General features: G+C 37.7%; 1 protein-coding gene across 1 annotated transcript in view; it reads right to left on the reverse strand.

Moving 5' to 3' along the window:
* Positions 1-24,173, reverse strand: part of LOC117324264 (TALPID3 protein-like) — an 82,219-nt gene that overhangs the window by 19,377 nt on the left and 38,669 nt on the right. The window contains exons 9-13 of the mRNA XM_033880042.1: positions 10,046-10,154; positions 8,381-8,422; positions 7,591-7,659; positions 3,328-3,554; positions 893-965 (exon numbers count right to left, since the gene is read on the reverse strand). Of these exons, the coding sequence (XP_033735933.1) occupies positions 893-965; positions 3,328-3,554; positions 7,591-7,659; positions 8,381-8,422; positions 10,046-10,154 (520 nt within the window). The remainder of the gene's footprint in view (positions 1-892; positions 966-3,327; positions 3,555-7,590; positions 7,660-8,380; positions 8,423-10,045; positions 10,155-24,173) is intronic.

Here is a 24,173-nt window from a genome sequence, read left to right on the forward strand (position 1 = left end):
CTGAATTGATAGTACCATTGCATAATTTCTCAAAGAAAAGTCTAGTAAAGAGAGTCAAATACAGGGTTGCATTTAAACAAGATTAAAATTATGCATTAACACAAAAAAAAACCATTGAAGTGAATACTTTAGTAACTTCATTCCACCTTTAAAATCGTCCAAAGTAAAATAAATGCTGTACTCTGATTATCTTGAACAGTTTTTGAGATGTTACCTGGAAAATGCAATATCTATTTTTGCCTATCAATGTCTTTTGTAACAGAAAAAGAGCTCCTCCATAGCAAAATGCACTGCTAGAGAGGTAGCTTGTTGTTGATTGTGTGATTAAATATTCCCCATCAATGTGTGAGGTAAGTGGTGAGTTTATCACAACAGAACTTAACAGTGGTTCACACATTTTTATTATGAGTTGTGAAAAATAATCATTTCTTATTTCTTACCATCTGCCTTCCTAACAGTTTTCAAAACATAGAAAAAAATGACTGGCGAATTGTGAAAAACAATTTCTTCTTACTGCTTACCACCTGCCTTTCTAACAGTTTTAACGACAGTTTACATCTGTATATTGTTCCAAACTTCAGAGTGTTAACTAGTTAATTGGAAAAATACTTTAGGTGTTCAATGATGCCTTGTAAAAGTCATTGTCAAAAGTCACTTTCATCCAAAAAACTACTTACCAGTATTATACATAAGTCCCCAACAAACAAACACTACAAAACTACTTACCAGTATTATACATAAGTCCCCAACAAACAAACACTACAAACCTACCCACTGGTTGTAAATGTTGATAATGGACCATTCCATGGTTCTGATTTATAATGGACCATTCCATGGTTCTGATTTATAATGGACCATTCCATGGTTCTGATTTATAGGTTACAGTACTTACGTCTACTTGTCTGCGAAGATCAGCTACCCATTCATTGACCTTGTGTTGAAGTTTTGCTTTCTCAGTTTCCGAGCTGAAAAGCCACAGGAACATGCATCCTTAATCTTTTCAGACAAAATACTTGTAAGGTTAACCTCTAAAATCTTACATAACTGATACAGAGTACAAGTTGTCTCCCTTGTGTCATACAGGGTATGTGACGTAAGTTATCTCCCTTGTGTTGTACAACACACCTATTAGGTATGTGAAGGAAGTTATCTCTATTTTGTTGTATGATAACTACAGGACATGTGATGGTAATTATCTCTATTTTGTTGTATGATAACTACAGGACATGTGATGGTAGTTATCTCCCTTGTATTGTGTGATAACTACAGGACATGTGATGGTAGTTATCTCCCTTGTGTTGTATGATAACTACAGGACATGTGATGTAGTTATCTCCCTTGTGTTGTATGATAACTACAGGACATGTGATGGTAATTATCTCTATTTTGTTGTATGATAACTACGGGACATGTGATGTAGTTATCTCCCTTGTATTGTGTGATAACTACAGGACATGTGATGTAGTAATCTCCCTTGTGTTGTATGATAACTACAGGACATGTGATGTAGTTATCTCCCTTGTGTTGTATGATAACTACAGGACATGTGATGGTAGTTATCTCCCTTGTGTTGTATGATAACTACAGGACATGTGATGGAAGTTATCTCCATTTTGTTGTATGATAACAACAGGGCATGTGATGATAGTTATCTCCCTTGTGTTTTATAACCCATACATAATGTAATGATAGTAATCTCCCTTGTGTTGAGTAATAACTACAGGACATGTGATGGTAGTTATCTCCCTTGTGTTGTATGATAACTACAGGACATGGGATGTAGTTATCTCCCTTGTGTTGTATGATAACTACAGGACATGTGATGGTAGTTATCTCCCTTGTGTTGTATGATAACTACAGGACATGGGATGTAGTTATCTCCCTTGTGTTGTATGATAACTACAGGACATGTGATGGTAGTTATCTCCCTTGTGTTGTATGATAACTACAGGACATGTGATGGTAGTTATCTCCCTTGTATTGTGTGATAACTACAGGACATGTGATGGTAGTTATCTCCCTTGTATTGTGTGATAACTACAGGACATGTGATGGTAGTTATCTCCCTTGTGTTGTATGATAACTACAGGACATGGGATGTAGTTATCTCCCTTGTGTTGTATGATAACTACAGGACATGTGATGGTAGTTATCTCCCTTGTGTTGTATGATAACTACAGGACATGTGATGGTAGCTATCTCCCTTGTGTTGTATGATAACTACAGGACATGTGATGGTAGTTATCTCCCTTGTGTTGTATGATAACTACAGGGCATGTGATGATAGTTATCTCCCTTGTGTTGAGTGATAACTACAGGACATGTGATGTAGTTATCGCCCTTGTATTGTGTGATAACTACAGGACATGTGATGTAGTTATCTCCCTTGTGTTGTATGATAACTACATGACATGTGATGGTAGTTATCTCCCTTGTGTTGTATAACCTATACAGAATGAAATGATAGTTATCTACCTTGTGTTGTGTGATAACTACATGACATGCGATGGTAGTTATCTCCCTTGTGTTGTGTGATTATTACAAGAAATTTGATGGTAGTTTTCTCTCTTGTGTTGTGTGATAATTAAAGGTAGTTATCTCCCTTGTGATGTATGGCACATCCAGGACATGTGATTGTAGCTATCACAGTTGTATTGTTTGAGAGATACAATATGTGTGATGGTAGTTTTCTCTGCTGTGTTATTGACTGTTTAGCCAAGGTCATCAGATTTTTTTTGAGAATGGGCAATTTTCTTTTTGAAGAGAATTTGTTTTGCAAATAATGTATAACTGGTGATTTTTGATGGTCAAAATATTTTGTGATTTTCATTCAAAGCAAAAGAATGATTTTTTAATGAATCAAAAGTTTGTGATCTGGTTATAAGTGGATCATTTCAATTATTGCTCCTGATGTCGAATTGTGTTTAAAACTTGATTGCTGGTATAGTATAACAAAACAGGAAAAAACAATGATATTTGTAGAAATAACCTTGTATGACTAGTTGGCTCATTATGGTAAATGTACAACATAAGGACAGTCTTCTCTGCATTTTTATGTGGCAGATAATATTCATCTCTGTCTTATTATCTCACTGTTCAATTTTTCGCGACCACATCAGCGAAAATATCATCCTCGCAAAAATAACCGGCTATACAGTACCTAGAATAGTCTAAAGGCAAGTTATTATGTAGCTGCCGGAAAACATACAACAGAATGCGAATATCTCCCAGTTTGAGGTTTACATGTATATATATTTCGGACAAAACATTTTATATAAATGAGTATAAGAATTGTACAAAAAAGATTCTGATTAGCTGTAGACCTACCTTTCCTGGTAGAGATTTTCCAGCATACTGTAGACCTCCACCTCATGTCTTGTACGAAGCACACTTTCCATGTTAGCTTCCAGGAACTCCTTGTTCTGCCCGACCTGCTTCAATACCTGTCGTGCATTTTGAAAGGCGCCTATGGAATGGACAGGAGCATTGACCTTGTGAGAGCCAAGGTCAGGGACAGACTTGTAGGGACTAGTTGGCACCACATCCGGTAACACCTAAAACCATCAAACATATTGCCAATGACAGGAATGCCTCCTCTCCCATAAAATTACTATCATTGTTTTACAAATAATAGAAACAGTAATAGTGACCTTGACTTTGAAATTTCTAAAATACAACTGAACTAAGCAAGCCCAAATCAAATGAAACTGGTAGCTTCTTTAAAATAAAATGAAATCAAAGATGTTACATCACAAACCTAGATAAATACATTGAATTTGATTACATTGTTCAAACCTATTTTGAAATACAATGTTTGATGTTTCCTAAAATCAATATTTTACATTAATTTTTTATTTACTCAAATTTTCAAATCTATTCATTATTTCTTCTTGTACATATTGTTAAGTATAACAATGTAAGAATACAGATTTGTATATTTATTTTCATTGTTATGATTTTAAGTCACCTGAGATGAAGTCTCAAGTGACATATGTGATTTTGTTCATCATCATGTATCATGTGTCATTCTTCCTCAGTTTATGAACAATTCATATTTTGAACTTCTTCCAGGCCCTGGGTCACGATATTGGGCAAGTAGCATGCTGGGATTAAGGGCTGAATATACATTAGTAACCTTGATCTACTTTAAAGTTGGTTCACGATATTGGGCCAGTAGCATGCTGGGATTAAGGGCTGAATATGCATTAGTAACCTTGATCTACTTTAAAGGTCACACAGGTCAAATGTGCTAAAACCTATTAACAACTTGGGTGAAGATCTGAGTTTCATAGTTTCCCAACCTGTAGCAGTTTGTGTATCAGGAAGCTAAGAGGAACACATTTTGTTCAAATTCATTACCTTGATATACATGTACTTCCAATGTAACTGAGGTCATATATAAGTTGAACATTTTAAATAACTTCTTCACATTACTCAAGAGGATCAAAGTCATTATATTGGGCCAGAAGTATCTTTGGATGAAGGGCTACAAAGTTTGCTTGAATGGATGACTTTGACCTTCATTCAAGGTCACAGGGGTCAAATTTATTAAAATATTTAAACAACTTCTGCCCAATAACCTAGAACTCATGGTCATAATATTGGGCCTGTAGCATCCTAGAACAAAGCCTCCCATTTCTTCAAATTAATGACCTTGAACTACTTTCAAGATTACAGGGGTCCAATGTGTTAAAATATTTTAACAAATATTCAAAACTAAGTAGCCTAGGATAACAATATTAAGGCAAGGGCATGCTGGATTAAAGGGCTACAAAGTTTGTTCAAATGAATGATAATGATATTACTTTCAATGTCAAAGGGTTCAAATGAGTTGAAATATTTAAATGTCTTCTCCTTAACAACCAAGAAGCTTTGGGTCATGATATTAGTCAATTAGCATGCTGGGATTAATGGCTACGAATAAAAGTTGAGTAAATCTTATCTTCTTTCAAGATCACATGTCTGTGATGTTTTAAATCTTAGTTTCAAAGCAAAATATCATATATTGGTATTCAGATCAAAAGACAGGTGGCCGATAAGGCCATGAACCTAAACCTCTTGTTTTTGTTTTTTCTTGTTATACATTTTTTAGCTGAATGTGAGAAATCATACATCTGTTTTATTTACTCAGCCTTTGGACATGTTTCTGTCAATATTTGTGTTGATAATCACCAAATATAGATATTCTCAGTGTGAAATATATATAAATATGAACCCTACTGTGCCCATGCCACACCTTCAGGCAGAATTTCCACAAGAGGATTTAGAGTGTGAAAAAACTTATACACTGGTATTACATAAATCTGTGTGTTACAACACAGTAAGCTGGTCAGAACAACAGAAAGTGTTGGCCTCCTCAGTATGTCCAGTACACGTCAAGCCCTAACATCGCTGGAATGCCTGGTTATCTGATACCTTTCACTCCAAGTATCTAACTACAGTTACAGTGAACAGTAAAATCAATGACACATTTCATATATCTAGCATTCTAAATAAAACAACTCTGCATTTGATTAAAATTTCAACAATATAAAATGTTTAGTGGCTTTTGAACCATCATCCTCTGTACCTGCTCCAAATCTATCGTGATCTCTACCAAGAGCATCAATTATCCTTTTTCATTTAACAGAGCTTAATTGTTGCCCCTTATTTGACATAACCTTAGAGATGTCTGTTTTTACAGGGCCTTTGAAGGTCCCTTTTTCACAGAGCAATTTTATGTGTTCCTTTTCTGTAGAACATTTTAAGTGTCCATTTTTACAGAGCTCTTAATGTGTTGCTTTTTATAGAGCTTGCAATTGTCCCTTTTTATAGAGCCTTTTTAGTGTCCCTTTTTATAGAGCATTTTTAGTGTCCCTTTTTACAGAACATTTTATGGACAGGTGAAGGACAATGGACAAACAATGGACAGATAATGGACTGACAAAGGACAGACAATGGACAGATGATGGACAAAAAATGGACAAACAATGGACAGGTGAAGGACAGACAATGGACTGACGATGGACAGACAATGGACAGATGAAGGACAAACGATGGACAAACAATGGACAGGTGAAGGACAGACAATGGACTGACGAAGGACAGACAATGGGACTGACGAAGGACAGACAATGGACAGACAAAGGGCAGATAATGGACAGACGAAGGACAGACGATGGACAGACGATGGACTGTTGAAGGACAGACAATGGACTGACAGATGCCTTACCACCACATAAGTTCAATTGACTTTTGTCACCTTATTTGTATTAAACAGTTCAAAATTAATCATTTGACTTAAGAAACTATTTGATAAGGAGAAACCAAGGCATACCACATTTATACTTTAGTATTGTCTTCATCTAAATTATGAAACATTGCCTTGAAATGTATTGTATTATCAGTAATTGATATGACAATTAACACAACATCAACATTTTGTTCTGTGTTTCCAGTACACACTAATGTCTATTCTGTAGCCGGTATGCTAACAAGAATGATAAATATTAACTACAAAAATAGGGAGAAGCAGTAAAAACTCTCAAAGGGAAAATGGTATGAATCACATTTAATCTGAAGCTACCCAAGGGAAAATTAACGAGAAATTGATGACTGTCATCAAAATCTCCATTTCCATTTTGCATGTTATAAATTCATCAATGTGGAAATAGTAACAAAAGTGTCGGACAGCAGGAAGACACAGGAAGTGCGTCTGCCAATAGCTAGTCTCCATTATTTGTTTACGCGTGCAATAACTAAGAACCCGCGTGATCGTAACCCACAATGGGATGCCTGCTCACGAAATGTACAATGTCTCGACATGCAATATGATGTTACTCAGTGCCACACAGAAACACCGGTGTGAGCAGACATTGATGACCACTAGGCAGGGAAACCCTCCATCCCATACAAGGTCCGCGGTCCCAGCAGTGCCGACTAAAGTGGCAATTTCCTGCCCAAGCTCCGTGCTGGTGCACAACAGAGCTCAAATTGTTCTGTCTCATGCAACCCCTCAATAATGGATCTGTTACTGTAGTCCGATAGATCAGTACCGATCACCCTGACAGTAGCATCAACGCCATAAACCAGAATTGCTGGTTCTCTTCACCCAATTTCTTATCATTTTGAGGGAAGTGATAAGGATGTCTTTCATCATTTATGAACTATTTGTTTAATTAAATGTATTTTCTCTGAGGATTTTTGTTGGTATATTCTGATATTAAATATCAATATGTGTTCTGATAATTGTAAATTGTTTCCATGTCCCAGTGTCTCAGTGATTGACCGGGACTTTTTCAGTGGAAATCTATTTACTGCAACTCCATGTGCAAGTATCAATTCTTTTTAAAATTTTCACAATTTTTTTTTTTTGTAGTTATGCTCATGCATACCAGAAATAGACAAAAAATACAGTATGTATCTAACAATTATGAGGGGGCACAACTGTTGATTAAACATTTGTCATATATATCTCATGATAGTTCATGATTCATTTTACTGCCTTTGTGAAAACCTACAAAAAATGTTGCTTATTATTTGTGTTGCAGAGAGGAAGCAAAAAGTGTTAGGATATTGTCATTCTAAAATACCCAGAATAATATTAATTACCAGGTAGGGGTCCAGTGGGGACGGACCCAGTAGTTCCTCAGCTGTCATCCCATGGGAAGGTGGCTCCACCTGGAGAGACAATGTCACAAGTACAGACGATACCAAACATAACTACAGAAGTAAAGGTCATCATATTTCAATATGTTCATACAATTATACAGTAAAATACATCATATTTTACATTAAGTTTGAAACCCAGTCATGAACCCTCTCATATCTTTTATCTTTCAGTAAAATTATAAACAAATGTAATTTTATTGCCTGCAAATCAGCCCACCATCCGACTTCGAGTCAGAGATTTGTGTTAGCCTCCTGAGCTGTCTCATTGCAGGATAATTTTGGTATAACCAAAAATTTATTTCAGCATGTCATAATTTCTCCAGAAAAGAGATGCACAAAACGACCTTGAACTTTGAGATAGATATATGAAATTATTACAGGACATTCTATCCAGTTTCTGTGTAAATAATGTTTCAAGTTATCTCAAGTAGTAAGAGATTAAGTCTGAGGGGAAGATAAAGATGATCTGTAACACCTTGGAAGTGAACTTGACATTGGGTGATAAATGTGACAGTCCAACAGTGAGGGCAGGGATAATTTGGCTAATTGACTGACCTTCACATTGAGCTCGGGGAAATCTACCAGAAAGGGGGGAAGAAGATATACCATTGTGAGTTTAGATATAAGTAAATGTCTGAAGAAACCAAAGAGGTCAGAAAGGCCTTATGGTAAATCCTGGTTTTTGTTTTAATTTCTTATAAACTTATATTCATAGAGAGAACAGCCTTACCATTGTCAGTTTGTCTTTCTTTCCTGCTGAATTGTTGACATCCTGTGGAATATAAAACCAGGTTGCTAGGTAACACATCGTAAAGTTACATATATATTAATACGATTGGTACATTTCCATAATCAATAACTTCACACCCTTTAGTTACCAGTCTCGTGCAGATCTCAAATGACATTGGATTGGTCAAATGAATCAACATAGAATGGAAAAGAATTACAGATTCTCTGTTCAACAGGAATCCAGATATCTAGATTTACTGTGTATTACACATCAACATATGTTGTGTTAGTTTTATAACAAAACACAACAGGTTCTACAAAAAGAGACCCAAGGCACTAAACAGTCAGCTGAGAACAATTGGGATTACATTTGATAATTAGAACCAGTTTGAAAAATAACCACACATGATATGGGCCATTCCTGGCATGGTTTTAATTAAATCCAAATGGTGGAAATCCAAAAATGTTTGTTATTTTCATAGGGGAACTTAACAAGAAGTTTAAAAGGTTTTCGGGAGTTGTGGCCATCTTGGATTATGAACTGACTGGAAAAAAAAAAACAAAAAAAACACTTGGTCAAGACCATTTCAGGCAAAATTGAGCTTAATATCACTAGTGGAACTTAAAAAGTTGAAAATGTGTTTTTTAAGATGGTGAGCCTCTTGCATCTCTTACCAACCCCCCAAAAATAACACTTTGTCAATACCATCTCAGCATTATTTCAGTAAAGTTTGAGCTGAATACAACTGACAGAAATTGAGATAATGTTGAAAGTGTGTTTTTCAAGATGGTGGCTATCTTGAACTTTTGACCAACCTGAAAATATCAACATATGGCCATGTTTGCGCTGAATCTCACTATATATATGTCGGCTTCCATTCCTTAACACCCCCTTGAGAAGAAGTCTAAAATGGCCATTTCAAAATTGCAGCAATCTTAGATTTGGGACTGGACCAAAAAACACAACACTTAATGGTCAAGACCATCTCAGGATTATTTAAGGAAAGTTTTAACCGAATTTCACTCGTGGTGCTTGGGAAAAGTTTGAGAAGCGAAAAGTTTACGGATGGCAGACAGCACATGACAGACAGTAGATAACGACGGACAGAGAGCAATGAATAGTTTCATCTGTAACAATGCTATCTAATGGCAATATCTATAATATTAAGACACAAGACTTGTCACAAGGCAACATAGCTCATCGTATGGGCTGAAAAGCAAGTCAAAGGTCATGGTTAAGGTCAGCAGATCTGCAAATGTAGTACTTATGGAAAGTTCTTGTCACAATTAAGGAACACACATGTCAAATATGAAAGCCACATTTTGTATGGGTAAAATAGAGTGGCCAATTTCAAGGTTTAAGTTTTTTTAAAGTAGGTCAAAGGTCAGCAGATGAGCAAATGTAGAACCAGTGGAAAGGTCTCGTCATCAGTAACACACATGTCAAATATCTAAGCTGTATTCTCTTTCGTACACTGTTTTATAAAAACTTTAACCTAGCTGTCTAGGATAACAACGGGGTAATAGCAATGGCTCTTCTGGAATTTGTCATGGTGACCTAAAGATGGAAATAGTCCAACAAAGGAAATTGATGTTCTATGTTTACTTAAACATATGATACCGACACATAGATGTGTATAGTCATTGAATACAATCCAGTACTTACAGAGACAAGATCCGTCATCTGATCTTTAAGGTCCGACAACTCCTGCACCAATTTCTCGGCCTTTTTGACATTTGGGGATTTTGACCTTGACCTTTCATGATGTGGTTGCCTGAAGAACACAAATCAAATGAAAATTGAGGACAATAATCATTAATTATTGAGGGTACTCTGTATCGGTCAGCTTGTAAATGATCACCACAAACCCTATTACCGTTAATCAAACAGAACTGTTACTACGAAACAGCTGAACAATACATGCAGTGTGTTCATGGGTATAAGTAAACATGAATTGTTTATCCTGTGACATGGAATACCATACAATGGTGGAAAATCATTTAGACTTTTAGAGAATGGTAAAACATTTCAATCATATCTGTGGCCTATGGTTATATACCTGAAAAATCAGTAGAAATATCCCCAAATAAAACGGGTAACGTATCAATAGAGTTTATTACTTAGTAATAAACATGGATGTACCAGTGACAATATACAGAGGTACACATGTTTCATTTTACAGGGAACTTTCATTATTTGATGTTATGACTAAGGTGTCAAGTATTATCAATCTCGCATGAAATGGAAATGAACACAATATTCTTTTTGTAAAAACAATTTTTCAGATTGATTTGAAAAATTCCAAGTGGAAACACTTTAAAAACAATGAAAATCCAGGCTATCAATCTATCTATTAATCTTAATAAATGTATTCATAACACAGTTGATGTCATGGTTACACATGTATCTGCATATGATAGAGGTCAGGTAAACCATTCTATGTGTGGTCTTTCTATATCCAGTACAATAAAACTATTTTGGAGTTGATGTTAAATTCAACCATTGCTGCATGATAAGACATAACACGAATAGTTAGCTAATTCAAGTGTATGTCTGACAATTCTCCACCTGTTGTATGACTTAGAATTAATTCACTTGATTACCCCATACAGTACTTGATACAGGCTCTCTGGAGGTTAAGGGTATACCGGAGAGAATAAAATTCACCTGTTCCTCTGGACAAAATCCTCTATCTATATACAAGTAACTAACATTTAGCAACAAGAGATCCCAGGCACCCACCATTGAATGATCCATATTATATAAATCAAATGAAAAACTGATATTTTCTCTACTTTTCCCTTCTTTAATTCCCTCTTCCTTGAAAACATTTAATAACTTTTATTTAGATAATACTATATAGCAGGAGCAACTTGCAATTGTCATACTCTTTGTCATCTATTTAGTTCTTTCAATCAGTCTTGAAAGCACAACTGGAGACCAAGCGGAACCTCTACATTCAAATTTTAGAAAGACCCACAAAAGCCATTCAAGTAATTGTTGATGAAGTTTCAATTGTCAAAATCCAAGATGGCTGCCTGTTGGCATGTTGTAGCCAGGTTGGTCCTATTCAGGTATACCCATAACTAGGGATCAAGGAGAACCTACATATGATGTTTGAGAACTAGCAGTAACAAACTTCAATTGTCCAAATATAAGATGGCCGCCTGTTGACCAAGTTGTTCTCTGATCAGGCCCAAAATACAATATTCACAACTAGAGACCAAGGGAAACATATATGAAACTTGAGGACTAGCTAACAAACTTCACTTGTCAAAATACAAGATGGCTGCCTGTTGGCCATGTTCTTTTCATCTCAGCATGCAACTGGCTCAATATTTTGACCAGTGATCTCTTTGACATTTGAAAGAAGTCATTTCAAGAAACTAACATATTTGACCCCTGTGACCTTGAAAGTAAATCAAGGTCATTAATTTGAACAAACTTTGTAGTCATTCATCCCAGCATGCTGCTTGCCTAATACCATGACCATGGACCTCTTGGTTCATGAGAGAAGTTGTTTGAAGCATTCAAAACATTCGACCCCTGTGACCTTGAAAGTAGGCCAAGGTCATTCATTTGCACGAATTCAGTGGTCATACATCCCAGCGTGCTACTGACCCAAAATTCTGAGCCTGAACTTTTTTTTTATTGGAAAGAAATTATTTTAAAAAATAAAGCATTTGACCCCATTGACCTTGAACGGAAGCCAAGGTCATTCATTCCTACTTGCTACTCGCTTAGTATCGTAACCCGGTGCCTCTTTGGTTATCGAGAAGTCTCTATACGTTTTGGGCAGGTGAGTAAAATAGCAGGGTGAGCTTTGTGGACGTAGAAAATGATGTTACGTTTGAAGATGAAGAGAACGGTCATGACAGTATGATGTGGTATAGCACTGCTCTGTTACCGGGTAACTCAAATTTGATCAAGCAAGTAGTAGAGGTCATAAACAAGAGCTTGGAAAGTTGTCATTACTTCAGACTGTAATCCCACTAACACATCAAAGACAAACTGATGAAGACCACAAAACCAGCAGGCAAACATCCTCCGACTCTCCTGTGTTAGGGTTGTCGGTGGTGGTCATAAGAGGGGATCGGTTTGTTTGTCACTAGTCGCTAAAATAATGTGTTACTTAGACAGCTGTAGGTATACAGGCAGAAGGCGCGACAAATTCATCAATTAGCGCTTTCTCTTATTTTGGTACAACAGCTTTGAAAATTGATAATTTCCTTGGACGTTTACCCCCTACTGACTTAAAATTTGACAACTTGGCGGTGGGAAGAGTCGGGGGTTAGTATGCGTGTATAGTATAAACTGTGATAAAACTCAACATTTGAAACCCTAGATCCATAAGCTCGGGTACATGCACTCAACAGTCGTCAGTTCGACTCCCGACGTATCCCACTTTACATTGGACCCTTAAACAGCAAGATATATTGTTACAAGTTAACAGCGTGTCGCCCGACAGGTGATGGGCGTAATTCGTCCCCCACCTCCCACCAGGGATAGCACTAAATCAATAGAATATGAAGAAAGTGATCTTATGACGTCACTCGACCATTATTAACAGTTTGAAGACAGCACTTCTTACGGAAGCCATTGGCCATGTGACCGAGTGAAGTTATACCATTGTGTCTTCACACACGCTCTGTTTTCTACTATAACTGTCATCATGAGGATAAATGATAGACCCAAATGGCGGTAACAGCTCTAAACATTCAGCGGTATTAATTGCAAATAGAACATTTCACTCACAATCCCTTGAATATATGTTTACTGATCTGAAACTCTGGCGTGTTACCATGCCAACGGAACTTTATCTGGTACAGTTTGATACGCCCTCCCCAATTACACTAAACCATGGTAACAATCTTTGTTTTTGCTTTAGGGAGGGAGTTTGGTTTGGTTTTGTAAGGACGAAAACGTAGGACAACGCCATGGGGGAGATGGTGTAAAATACAACAATATCTTTGAAATATTATCTACACATGGTAACATTCGATGAAACTGACCCAGCAGTTTAGGAAAAGTCGTCCGGACATTTTTGTTCTTAGATTGATATTTTCATCAACAAAGGGACAGAGATAAATCGGTATAAAAGATACATATACACTTTATGTATGACATCAATGATTGCTTCATCAAAATCTTCCCTTTTGTTGAGCTGTCCCTACAAAGAATTATATTTTTTCAACAAAGAATCATAACTCCATAAAAGGGTTCGAATGAAAACAAAAATATATAAGTTTCCTCAAAAAACGACCCCCAAGTTTTGTCAAGTTGTACGGACAAGATAATCTGGACAGATGGACGGGCAATGTGTCTCTAATATTTCTGTGACGTATTCTGTTTATAGCACGTGAGAAAGCAACACTGGGAATGTGAAGAAATCTTTGGTGTGTTGCCCTATTGTAACAAGTGAGTTTTACTTTCCATTTTCTGCAGTTATGTTATTGTCCGTCTAAAACATTCGTCATCACAAGGCCCAGGCTGTTGTTGTCTTTCTAAACCCATTGTCCTTAAGTTACCCTGTTTGTTGTCTCAACCCCCTGTCCTCATGTGACCCTGTTTGTTGTCTCAACCCCCTGTCCTCATGTGACCCTGTTTGTTGTCTCAACCCCCTGTCCTCATGTGACCCTGTTTGTTGTCTCAACCCCTGTCCTCATGTGATCATGGCTGTTGTCTCAACCCCCTGTCCTCATGTGTTCCTGGCTACTGGTGCCATCCTAAACACCAGTACCAGTAAGTGTATATTTGTACATAACTGCCCTGAATAATATAAAGACTGAAAGTCTACGAAAGTAGAATTAAATCCGTCGAGTTTTCCTTATCAAGCCGACCGTTGAACTTAGAACAGACGCACACGTATGAATGGACAGACTTTGACGTCTCATTCGACCTTATTACGTGACAACGGAAGTGACTATCTACTGTAAACATTAGTAAGCCCTCGCTGATATCGTTTCTACTTGTACTTCCAACATATAACACCTGTCCTACATCACTACACGTATCTGTACCTGGTTGCTAGGAAAGTAGCGGTTAAGTTTGAGCCCTAAAATGTATCTTTATTTCAAACTATTTGGATGTTTGGTATTGACCTAACACCCGGGGGAGGTCTGGGATGGTCCTGTTGCCGAGCAGTGCTAACCTCTTCGGCATGAATCACATCAAACCGATAATAGTTCTTTATTTATACAAGAGCCAATAACGTTTTCGTCAATATGGTGGATGGATAAGATTACCTATTTCAAAATATCCTCTTATAACTTTGAAGAAAAAGCAATACATTTGTATTTTGTTTATTGCTACATACGAGAAGGAAAACAGGAAACTCGATCTTTTAGAGCACGCATATGACGTCTCTCTACGGGTGTCCGTCCGTGCTTAGATTAGCGTGTGACATTGTTGTCCTTTACCCGGAATGTGCGTCCATGCGAACACTGCCACATCCGGGGCACGTCCGCGTCAACACAGCGCGAGGAGCTGAGAGTCGGGGACCCAGCCTACAATTTACATGGACTACACAGGAACGTGACACCGCATTAAATGTTGTGCTGGCCCGAATCAGCACATCGATCTTGTGTCCCGAACTCGCGTCCTATCTATACCATGTATTGACCAATATCCGACAGCAATCAGCTGATAAAAGCCTCGGAATATTAATGATCAGTTATTTGACGTGAAAATCCGTAACTAAACACCCGCCAAACCAGACATACCAGAGTTTCCGCGAGCCCGTCACACTCTTACCGCCATTATCGCTTTCGTTGCCCGTTTGATCACGCGCACTTTGTTTATCGACGATATTAATTGCCCACTTTCTGTTTTACTGTCAATTGCACTATTAGACAGGCACGTGATTTACGTGGAGGAGTTTGGACCCCTACAGATCCTGACATCATATAGAAGATAAGACAAAAGACAAGCGTATTGGCACGGGATCTAAATCAATTTTAATTCCAGTTTATTTCTGTGCACTGGCGCTTAGTGAAATTGTTATGCGGATCTACGTTCCTTTAATCAGCAGCATGCTTCTCTAACATGCACCAAACACGCGCACTGCCAACTCAGTTGATTTGGTTTACCAGTTAACAAAGAACAAAATGCGAATACAAAGTTGTTTTTAAAACAAAATATTGAAAATAATGTTTTTTTTTCTCTGTTCATATCCAACTGACAAAGCCGACAGTAAAAACAACTAAATGGTCTGAAAGTCACACAGGGGGAACGAAGGACCTTCACACTCACGTGCCGGATACATTGTCACACATATGTCCTAACCCGACCGGCGTCTTAAATATAAAGACAGCATTTCAGTCTTTGTTAAACCTCTGATAGATTCAGCGCTATAGGAAAAGATAGAGTAACGGCTGTAACATCGATTATATACATATTTCAATAATCCAGATAACATCGATAATCTAGATATAAACAATGACTCCCATAAGTCCATGACCTAAAAATATAACCAATGACCCAGATAGCATATATGACCTATACATATCACCGATGACCTGGATAACACACAACACCTATAAATATCACCGATGACACAGATAACACACAACACCTATAAATATCACCAATGATATAGATAACACACAACACCTATAAATATCACCAATGACCAACATAACACACAACACCTATAAATATCACCAATGACACAGATAACACACAACACCTATACATATCACCAATGACCCAGATAACACACAACACCTATAAATATCACCAATGACCCAGATAACACACAACACCTATAAATATCACCAATGACACAGATAACACACAACACCTATAAATATCACCAATGACACAGATAACCCACAACACCTATAAATATCACCAATGACACAGATAACACACAACACCTATAAATATCACCAATGACACAGATAACACACAACACCTATAAATATCACCAATGATATAGATAACACACAACACCTATAAATATCACCAATGACCAACATAACACACAACACCTATAAATATCACCAATGACACAGATAACACACAACACCTATAAATATCACCAATGATATAGATAACACACAACACCTATAAATATCACAAATGACCAACATAACACACAACACCTATAAATATCACCAATGACACAGATAACACACAACACCTATAAATATCACCAATGACACAGATAACACACAACACCTATAAATATCACCAATGACCCAGATAACACACAACACCTATAAATATCACCAATGACCAACATAACACACAACACCTATAAATATCACCAATGACACAGATAACACACAACACCTATAAATATCACCAATGATATAGATAACACACAACACCTATAAATATCACCAATGACCAACATAACACACAACACCTATAAATATCACCAATGACACAGATAACACACAACACCTATAAATATCACCAATGACCAACATAACACACAACACCTATAAATATCACCAATGACACAGATAACACACAACACCTATAAATATCACCAATGACCCAGATAACACACAACACCTATAAATATCACCAATGACACAGATAACACACAACACCTATAAATATCACCAATGACCCAGATAACACACAACACCTATAAATATCACCAATGACACAGATAACACACAACACCTATAAATATCACCAATGACCCAGATAACACACAACACCTATAAATATCACCAATGACACAGATAACACACAACACCTATAAATATCACCAATGACACAGATAACACACAACACCTATAAATATCACCAATGACCCAGATAACACACAACACCTATAAATATCACCGATGACATAGATAACACACAACACCTATAAATATCACCGATGACACAGATAACACACAACACCTATAAATATCACCAATGACCCAGATAACACACAACACCTATACATATCACCAATGACCCAGATAACACACAACACCTATAAATATCACCAATGGCACAGATAACACACAACACCTATAAATATCACCAATGACACAGATAACACACAACACCTATAAATATCACCAATGACCCAGATAACACACAACACCTATAAATATCACCGATGACACAGATAACACACAACACCTATAAATATCACCAATGACCCAGATAACACACAACACCTATAAATATCACCAATGGCACAGATAACACACAACACCTATAAATATCACCAATGACACAGATAACACACAACACCTATAAATATCACCGATGACCCACATAACACACAACACCTATAAATATCACCAATGACATAGATAACACACAACACCTATAAATATCACCAATGACCCAGATAACACACAACACCTATACATATCACCAATGACACAGATAACACACAACACCTATAAATATCACCAATGATATAGATAACACACAACACCTATAAATATCACCAATGACCTGGATAACACACAACACCTATAAATATCACCAATGACCCAGATAACACACAACACCTATAAATATCACCAATGACCAACATAACACACAACACCTATAAATATCACCAATGACACAGATAACACACAACACCTATAAATATCACCAATGACCAACATAACACACAACACCTATAAATATCACCAATGACCCAGATAACACACAACACCTATAAATATCACCAATGGCACAGACAACACACAACACCTATAAATATCACCAATGACCCAGATAACACACAACACCTATAAATATCACTAATGATATAGATAACACCTATGACATATAAATATCACCAATGACACAGATAACACACAACACCTATAAATATCACCGATGACACAGATAACACACAACACCTATAAATATCACCAATGATATAGATAACACACAACACCTATAAATATCACCAATGACCAACATAACACACAACACCTATAAATATCACCAATGACACAGATAACACACAACACCTATAAATATCACCAATGACACAGATAACACACAACACCTATAAATATCACCGATGACACAGATAACACACAACACCTATAAATATCACCAATGACACAGATAACACACAACACCTATAAATATCACCAATGACACAGATAACACACAACACCTATAAATATCACCAATGACCCAGATAACACACAACACCTATAAATATCACCAATGACATAGATAACACACAACACCTATAAATATCACCAATGATATAGATAACACACAACACCTATAAATATCACCAATGACATAGATAACACACAACACCTATAAATATCACCAATGATATAGATAACACACAACACCTATAAATATCACCAATGACCAACATAACACACAACACCTATAAATATCACCAATGACACAGATAACACACAACACCTATAAATATCACCAATGACACAGATAACACACAACACCTATAAATATCACCGATGACACAGATAACACACAACACCTATAAATATCACCAATGACACAGATAACACACAACACCTATAAATATCACCAATGACACAGATAACACACAACACCTATAAATATCACCAATGACCCAGATAACACACAACACCTATAAATATCACCAATGACCCAGATAACACACAACACCTATAAATATCACCAATGACATAGATAACACACAACACCTATACATATCACTAATGACCCAGATAACACACAACACCTATAAATATCACCAATGACACAGATAACACACAACACCTATAAATATCACCAATGACCCAGATAACACACAACACCTATAAATATCACCAATGACATAGATAACACACAACACCTATACATATCACTAATGACCCAGATAACACACAACACCTATAAATATCACCAATGACACAGATAACACACAACACCTATAAATATCACCAATGACCCAGATAACACACAACACCTATACATATCACCAATGACCCAGATAACACACAACACCTATAAATATCACCAATGACATAGATAACACACAACACCTATACATATCACTAATGACCCAGATAACACACAACACCTATAAATATCACCAATGACCCAGATAACACACAACACCTATAAATATCACCAATGACATAGATAACACACAACACCTATAAATATCACCAATGACATAGATAACACACAACACCTATAAATATCACTAATGACCCAGGTAACACCCAACACCTATAGATATCACTAATGACCCAGATAACACCCATCATCTATAGATATCACTAATGACCCAGGTAACACCCATCATCTATAGATATCACTAATGACCCAGGTAACACCCATCATCTATAGATATCACTAATGACCCAGGTAACACCCATCATCTATAGATATCACTAATGACCCAGATAACACCCACCATCTATATATATCACTAATGACCCAGGTAACACCCATCATCTATAGATATCACTAATGACCCAGGTAACACCCATCATCTATAGATATCACTAATGACCCAGATAACACCCACCATCTATATATATCACTAATGACCCAGATAACACCCATCATCTATAGATATCACTAATGACCCAGGTAACACCCATCATCTATAGATATCACTAATGACCCAGGTAACACCCATCATCTATAGATATCACTAATGACCCAGGTAACACCCATCATCTATATATATCACTAATGACCCAGGTAACACCCACCATCTATATATATCACTAATGACCCAGATAACACCGAGGACATAGACAATGTTATCGACCTAGATTAAAACTAAGGCACAGACAATAGGAAGCCTTATGAATAAGAATATAAATGAAATCTATAATAAGAATATTTATTGCAAACACAGAAGACAGCCTGAAGCCACCGAAACGCTAGCATTAGGGGGAACCTTTACCAAAGCTCTACGAATGGTGACAGGTGGCGGGGGCGTCGCGTGGGTGGTCACCGCACCTGCAACCGTTAGGTTCGTTCGGTATCATTGGAAATGTTAATGTCATAGGTCTCCAGCATCCTTGTTAAGGACAGACCCAAGGTTACAGATGATATCTGTCTTAAGACGTTTTAATATTACTTCGTTCTCCTGTGCAGTAAAGATTACGGAAATCTACTAATACAATAGGTCTGTTATTGTGTCAACCTTGAAGACGAGCATCTACGGGCACATCTGGTTGATATATTTAATTAAGTACTATTGAGTTCGTCCAAATTAAGCAAAACATCACATCATCGCCAATAAAAAATAAAGGCTGTTGGCAACATTTCTATACGTGTATAAGAATAATGAAATAAAGAAAACCGTTCTAAGCATGTGTTATAGTTGACTTAGTTTCTTCAGTAAACATATATCTTTTATTTGTGTCGTCATAGCTTAAATCATATTAAACTGTTCTTATTTGTTTGACAATTGTGATTCAAAGCGATAAAATATGAGGGACTTGTTCTAATCTAGGTTCGTGATGTAATTAGTGTGAATAATGGAGTCACTACTAGTGCCGATTTACATCTGCGGATCAAATTGTAACGCAAGAAGTTTCAGAGCATTACGACAGAGCTATATCTCCTGCGAATGAAGTAAAGCCCAATGTCCCATTCTATGTAAAGGTACTACATGTATATCCAGACCAAGTGACATGACAGTTTCTTGCTTGAAGTACGTAAATAATAACAGGAACCGTATGTTCTAGATATTATTTTCTCAGGACCATTATACCAAAATGTCTGGACGACTGCGGTGATCGTCACATTCCAAGCATCAGGTACTCACGGATTCGTCAGAGGCGTTTAACGTAGATGTGAATATAGCATGCCAGAAGACAATTTCCCCCTACGGAAAGGCTCCTTCGGGAGAAGCAGTGCCGACACTCATTAGACAGAAGCTTAGTAAGATGTGAACATCGCCAATTTACGCAATCATGTCAACCAAGTGTTGCGTGATCAAGTGACAAAGTCTAGGCACTATATGAAAATATATCGGGAGTCTACCACCGTATTTTTTCTTATGTGAACGTTGGTCAGTTTCCTACAATTGACAGCGTTATAGAATGTTTGAGTGCGACTGGACGGGTTGGTACAACACGAAAATCAACAATTTTAGGCGCCATGAGCAAGACCGCTTTCCTACTGCTGCGGGTTTATCGTCTAAACATCACGTAATTTTCCTCTCAATGATACATCTGGAACACTGTTTTCGCGATGACATTGTGTAATATTGATAATTCTCATAATTATTCCAAACAGAGTGCCCACGCAATAATTCGTACTCAAGCATTGTACACTGGAACTTTAATAGGGCGCCATGAATATTCATATGTCACCCAGATTGCATTTACAGTGACAATAAATACAATCTAAAAAGCGTTTAAATATATATTTATGTTAAACCGTCTTTCTTACATAAATAAGTCCTTTATTTTCACCCATTCCATTTCACGGAATGTTCATTGGAAAGAATAGCATCTTTAAATCCAATTCCTTTCTGTGATTGATTCGCAAGCTATTTGACACACAGACGATGACCAACATAGCGCCAAAATGACGTGATTTTAACGTAATTGTAATCAGTCCGAATCCTCGATGCGTTTGATTTATCAGTAGCGCATTGCAAAGCATTTCCACGACATTGATATAAGTGACGTAACAATCACATATTACTGCAGTCCATATTAAAATTAGGATAATGGAAGAGTGCAGCGCCAAATGTAGACATACAGAATGCAAATACACTGTAATGTGATTGTCACACCCTCAACCTCACATACCCGGTGTCAATGTGTGCAGTCTATATGTGGCGGTCACACCCAGATATACTCGGTGTCAACGTGTACAGTCTATATGTGGTGGCGGTCACAACCAGATATATCCGGTGTCAATGTATGTAGTCTATATGTGGTGGCGGTCACACCCATATATATCCGGTGTCAATGTATTTAGTCTATATGTGGTGGCGGTCACACCCAGATATATCCGGTGTCAATGTGTACAGTCTATATGTGGTGATGATCACACCAGATATACTCGGTGTCAACGTGTACAGTCTATATGTGGTGGCGGTCACACCCAGATATATCCGGTGTCAATGTATGTAGTCTATATGTGGTGGCGGTCACACCCATATATATCCGGTGTCAATGTATTTAGTCTATATGTGGTGGCGGTCACACCCAGATATATCCGGTGTCAATGTGTACAGTCTATATGTGGTGATGATCACACCAGATATATCCGGTGTCAATGTGTACAGTCTATATGTGGTGGCGGTCACACCAGATATATCCGGTGTTAATGTGTACAGTCTATGTGGTGGCGGTCACACCAGATATACCCGGTGTCAATGTGTACAGTCTATAAGTGGTGGCGGTCACACCCAGATATATCCGGTGTCAATGTGTACAGTCTATATGTGGTGGCGGTCACACCAGATATATGCGGTGTCAATGTATGTAGTCTATATATGGTGAAGGCCACATCCAGATATACCCGCCGTCAATGTGTGCAGTCTATATGTGGTCGCAGTCACACCCAGATATACTCGCTGTCAATGTGTGCAGTCTATATGTGGTCGCAGTCACACCCAGATATACCCGGTGTCAATTTGTGCAGTCTATATGTGGTCGCAATCACACCCAGATATATCCGGTGTCAATGTGATCAGTCTATATGTGGTGGCGGTCACACCCATATATATCCGGTGTCAATGTATTTAGTCTATATGTGGTGGCGGTCACACCCAGATATATCCGGTGTCAATGTGTGCAGTCTATATGTGGTGATGATCACACCAGATATATCCGGTGTCAATGTGTACAGTCTATATGTGGTGGCGGTCACACCAGATATATGCGGTGTCAATGTATGTAGTCTATATATGGTGAAGGCCACATCCAGATATACCCGCCGTCAATGTGTGCAGTCTATATGTGGTCGCAGTCACACCCAGATATACTCGCTGTCAATGTGTGCAGTCTATATGTGGTCGCAGTCACACCCAGATATACCCGGTGTCAATTTGTGCAGTCTATATGTGGTCGCAATCACACCCAGATATATCCGGTGTCAATGTGATCAGTCTATATGTGGTGGCGGTCACACCCATATATATCCGGTGTCAATGTATTTAGTCTATATATGTGGTGGCGGTCACACCCAGATATATCCGGTGTCAATGTGTGCAGTCTATATGTGGTGATGATCACACCAGATATATCCGGTGTCAATGTGTGTAGTCTATATGTGGTGGCGGTCACACCCAGATATATCCGGTGTCAATGTGTACCGTCTCTGTGGTGGCGGTCACACCAGATATATCCGGTGTCAATGTGTACAGTCTATATGTGGTGGCGGTCACACCAGATATACCCGGTGTCAATGTGTACAGTCTATATGTGGTGGCGGTCATACCAGATATATCCGGTGTCAATGTGTACAGTCTATATGTGGTGGCGGTCACACCAAATATACCCGGTGTCAATGTGTACAGTCTATATGTGGTGGTGGTCACACCAGATATATCCGGTGTCAATGTGTACAGTCTATATGTGGTGGCGGTCACACCAGATATACCCGGTGTCAATGTGTACAGTCTATATGTGGTGGCGGTCACACCAGATATACCCGGTGTCAATGTGTACAGTCTATATGTGGTGGCGGTCACACCAGATATATCCGGTGTCAATGTGTACAGTCTATATGTGGTGGCGGTCACACCAGATATATCCGGTGTCAATGTGTACAGTCTATATGTGGTGGCGGTCACACCAGATATATCCGGTGTCAATGTGTGCAGTCTATGAAGTAAAGGACGATGGCCTTTCACACTGATATTTAATTCTGTGTCAGATCCGACCTACAAAAAGAC

Source organism: Pecten maximus, chromosome 3 (assembly GCF_902652985.1).
Source record: "Pecten maximus chromosome 3, xPecMax1.1, whole genome shotgun sequence".
NCBI classification, from domain to species: domain Eukaryota; kingdom Metazoa; phylum Mollusca; class Bivalvia; order Pectinida; family Pectinidae; genus Pecten; species Pecten maximus.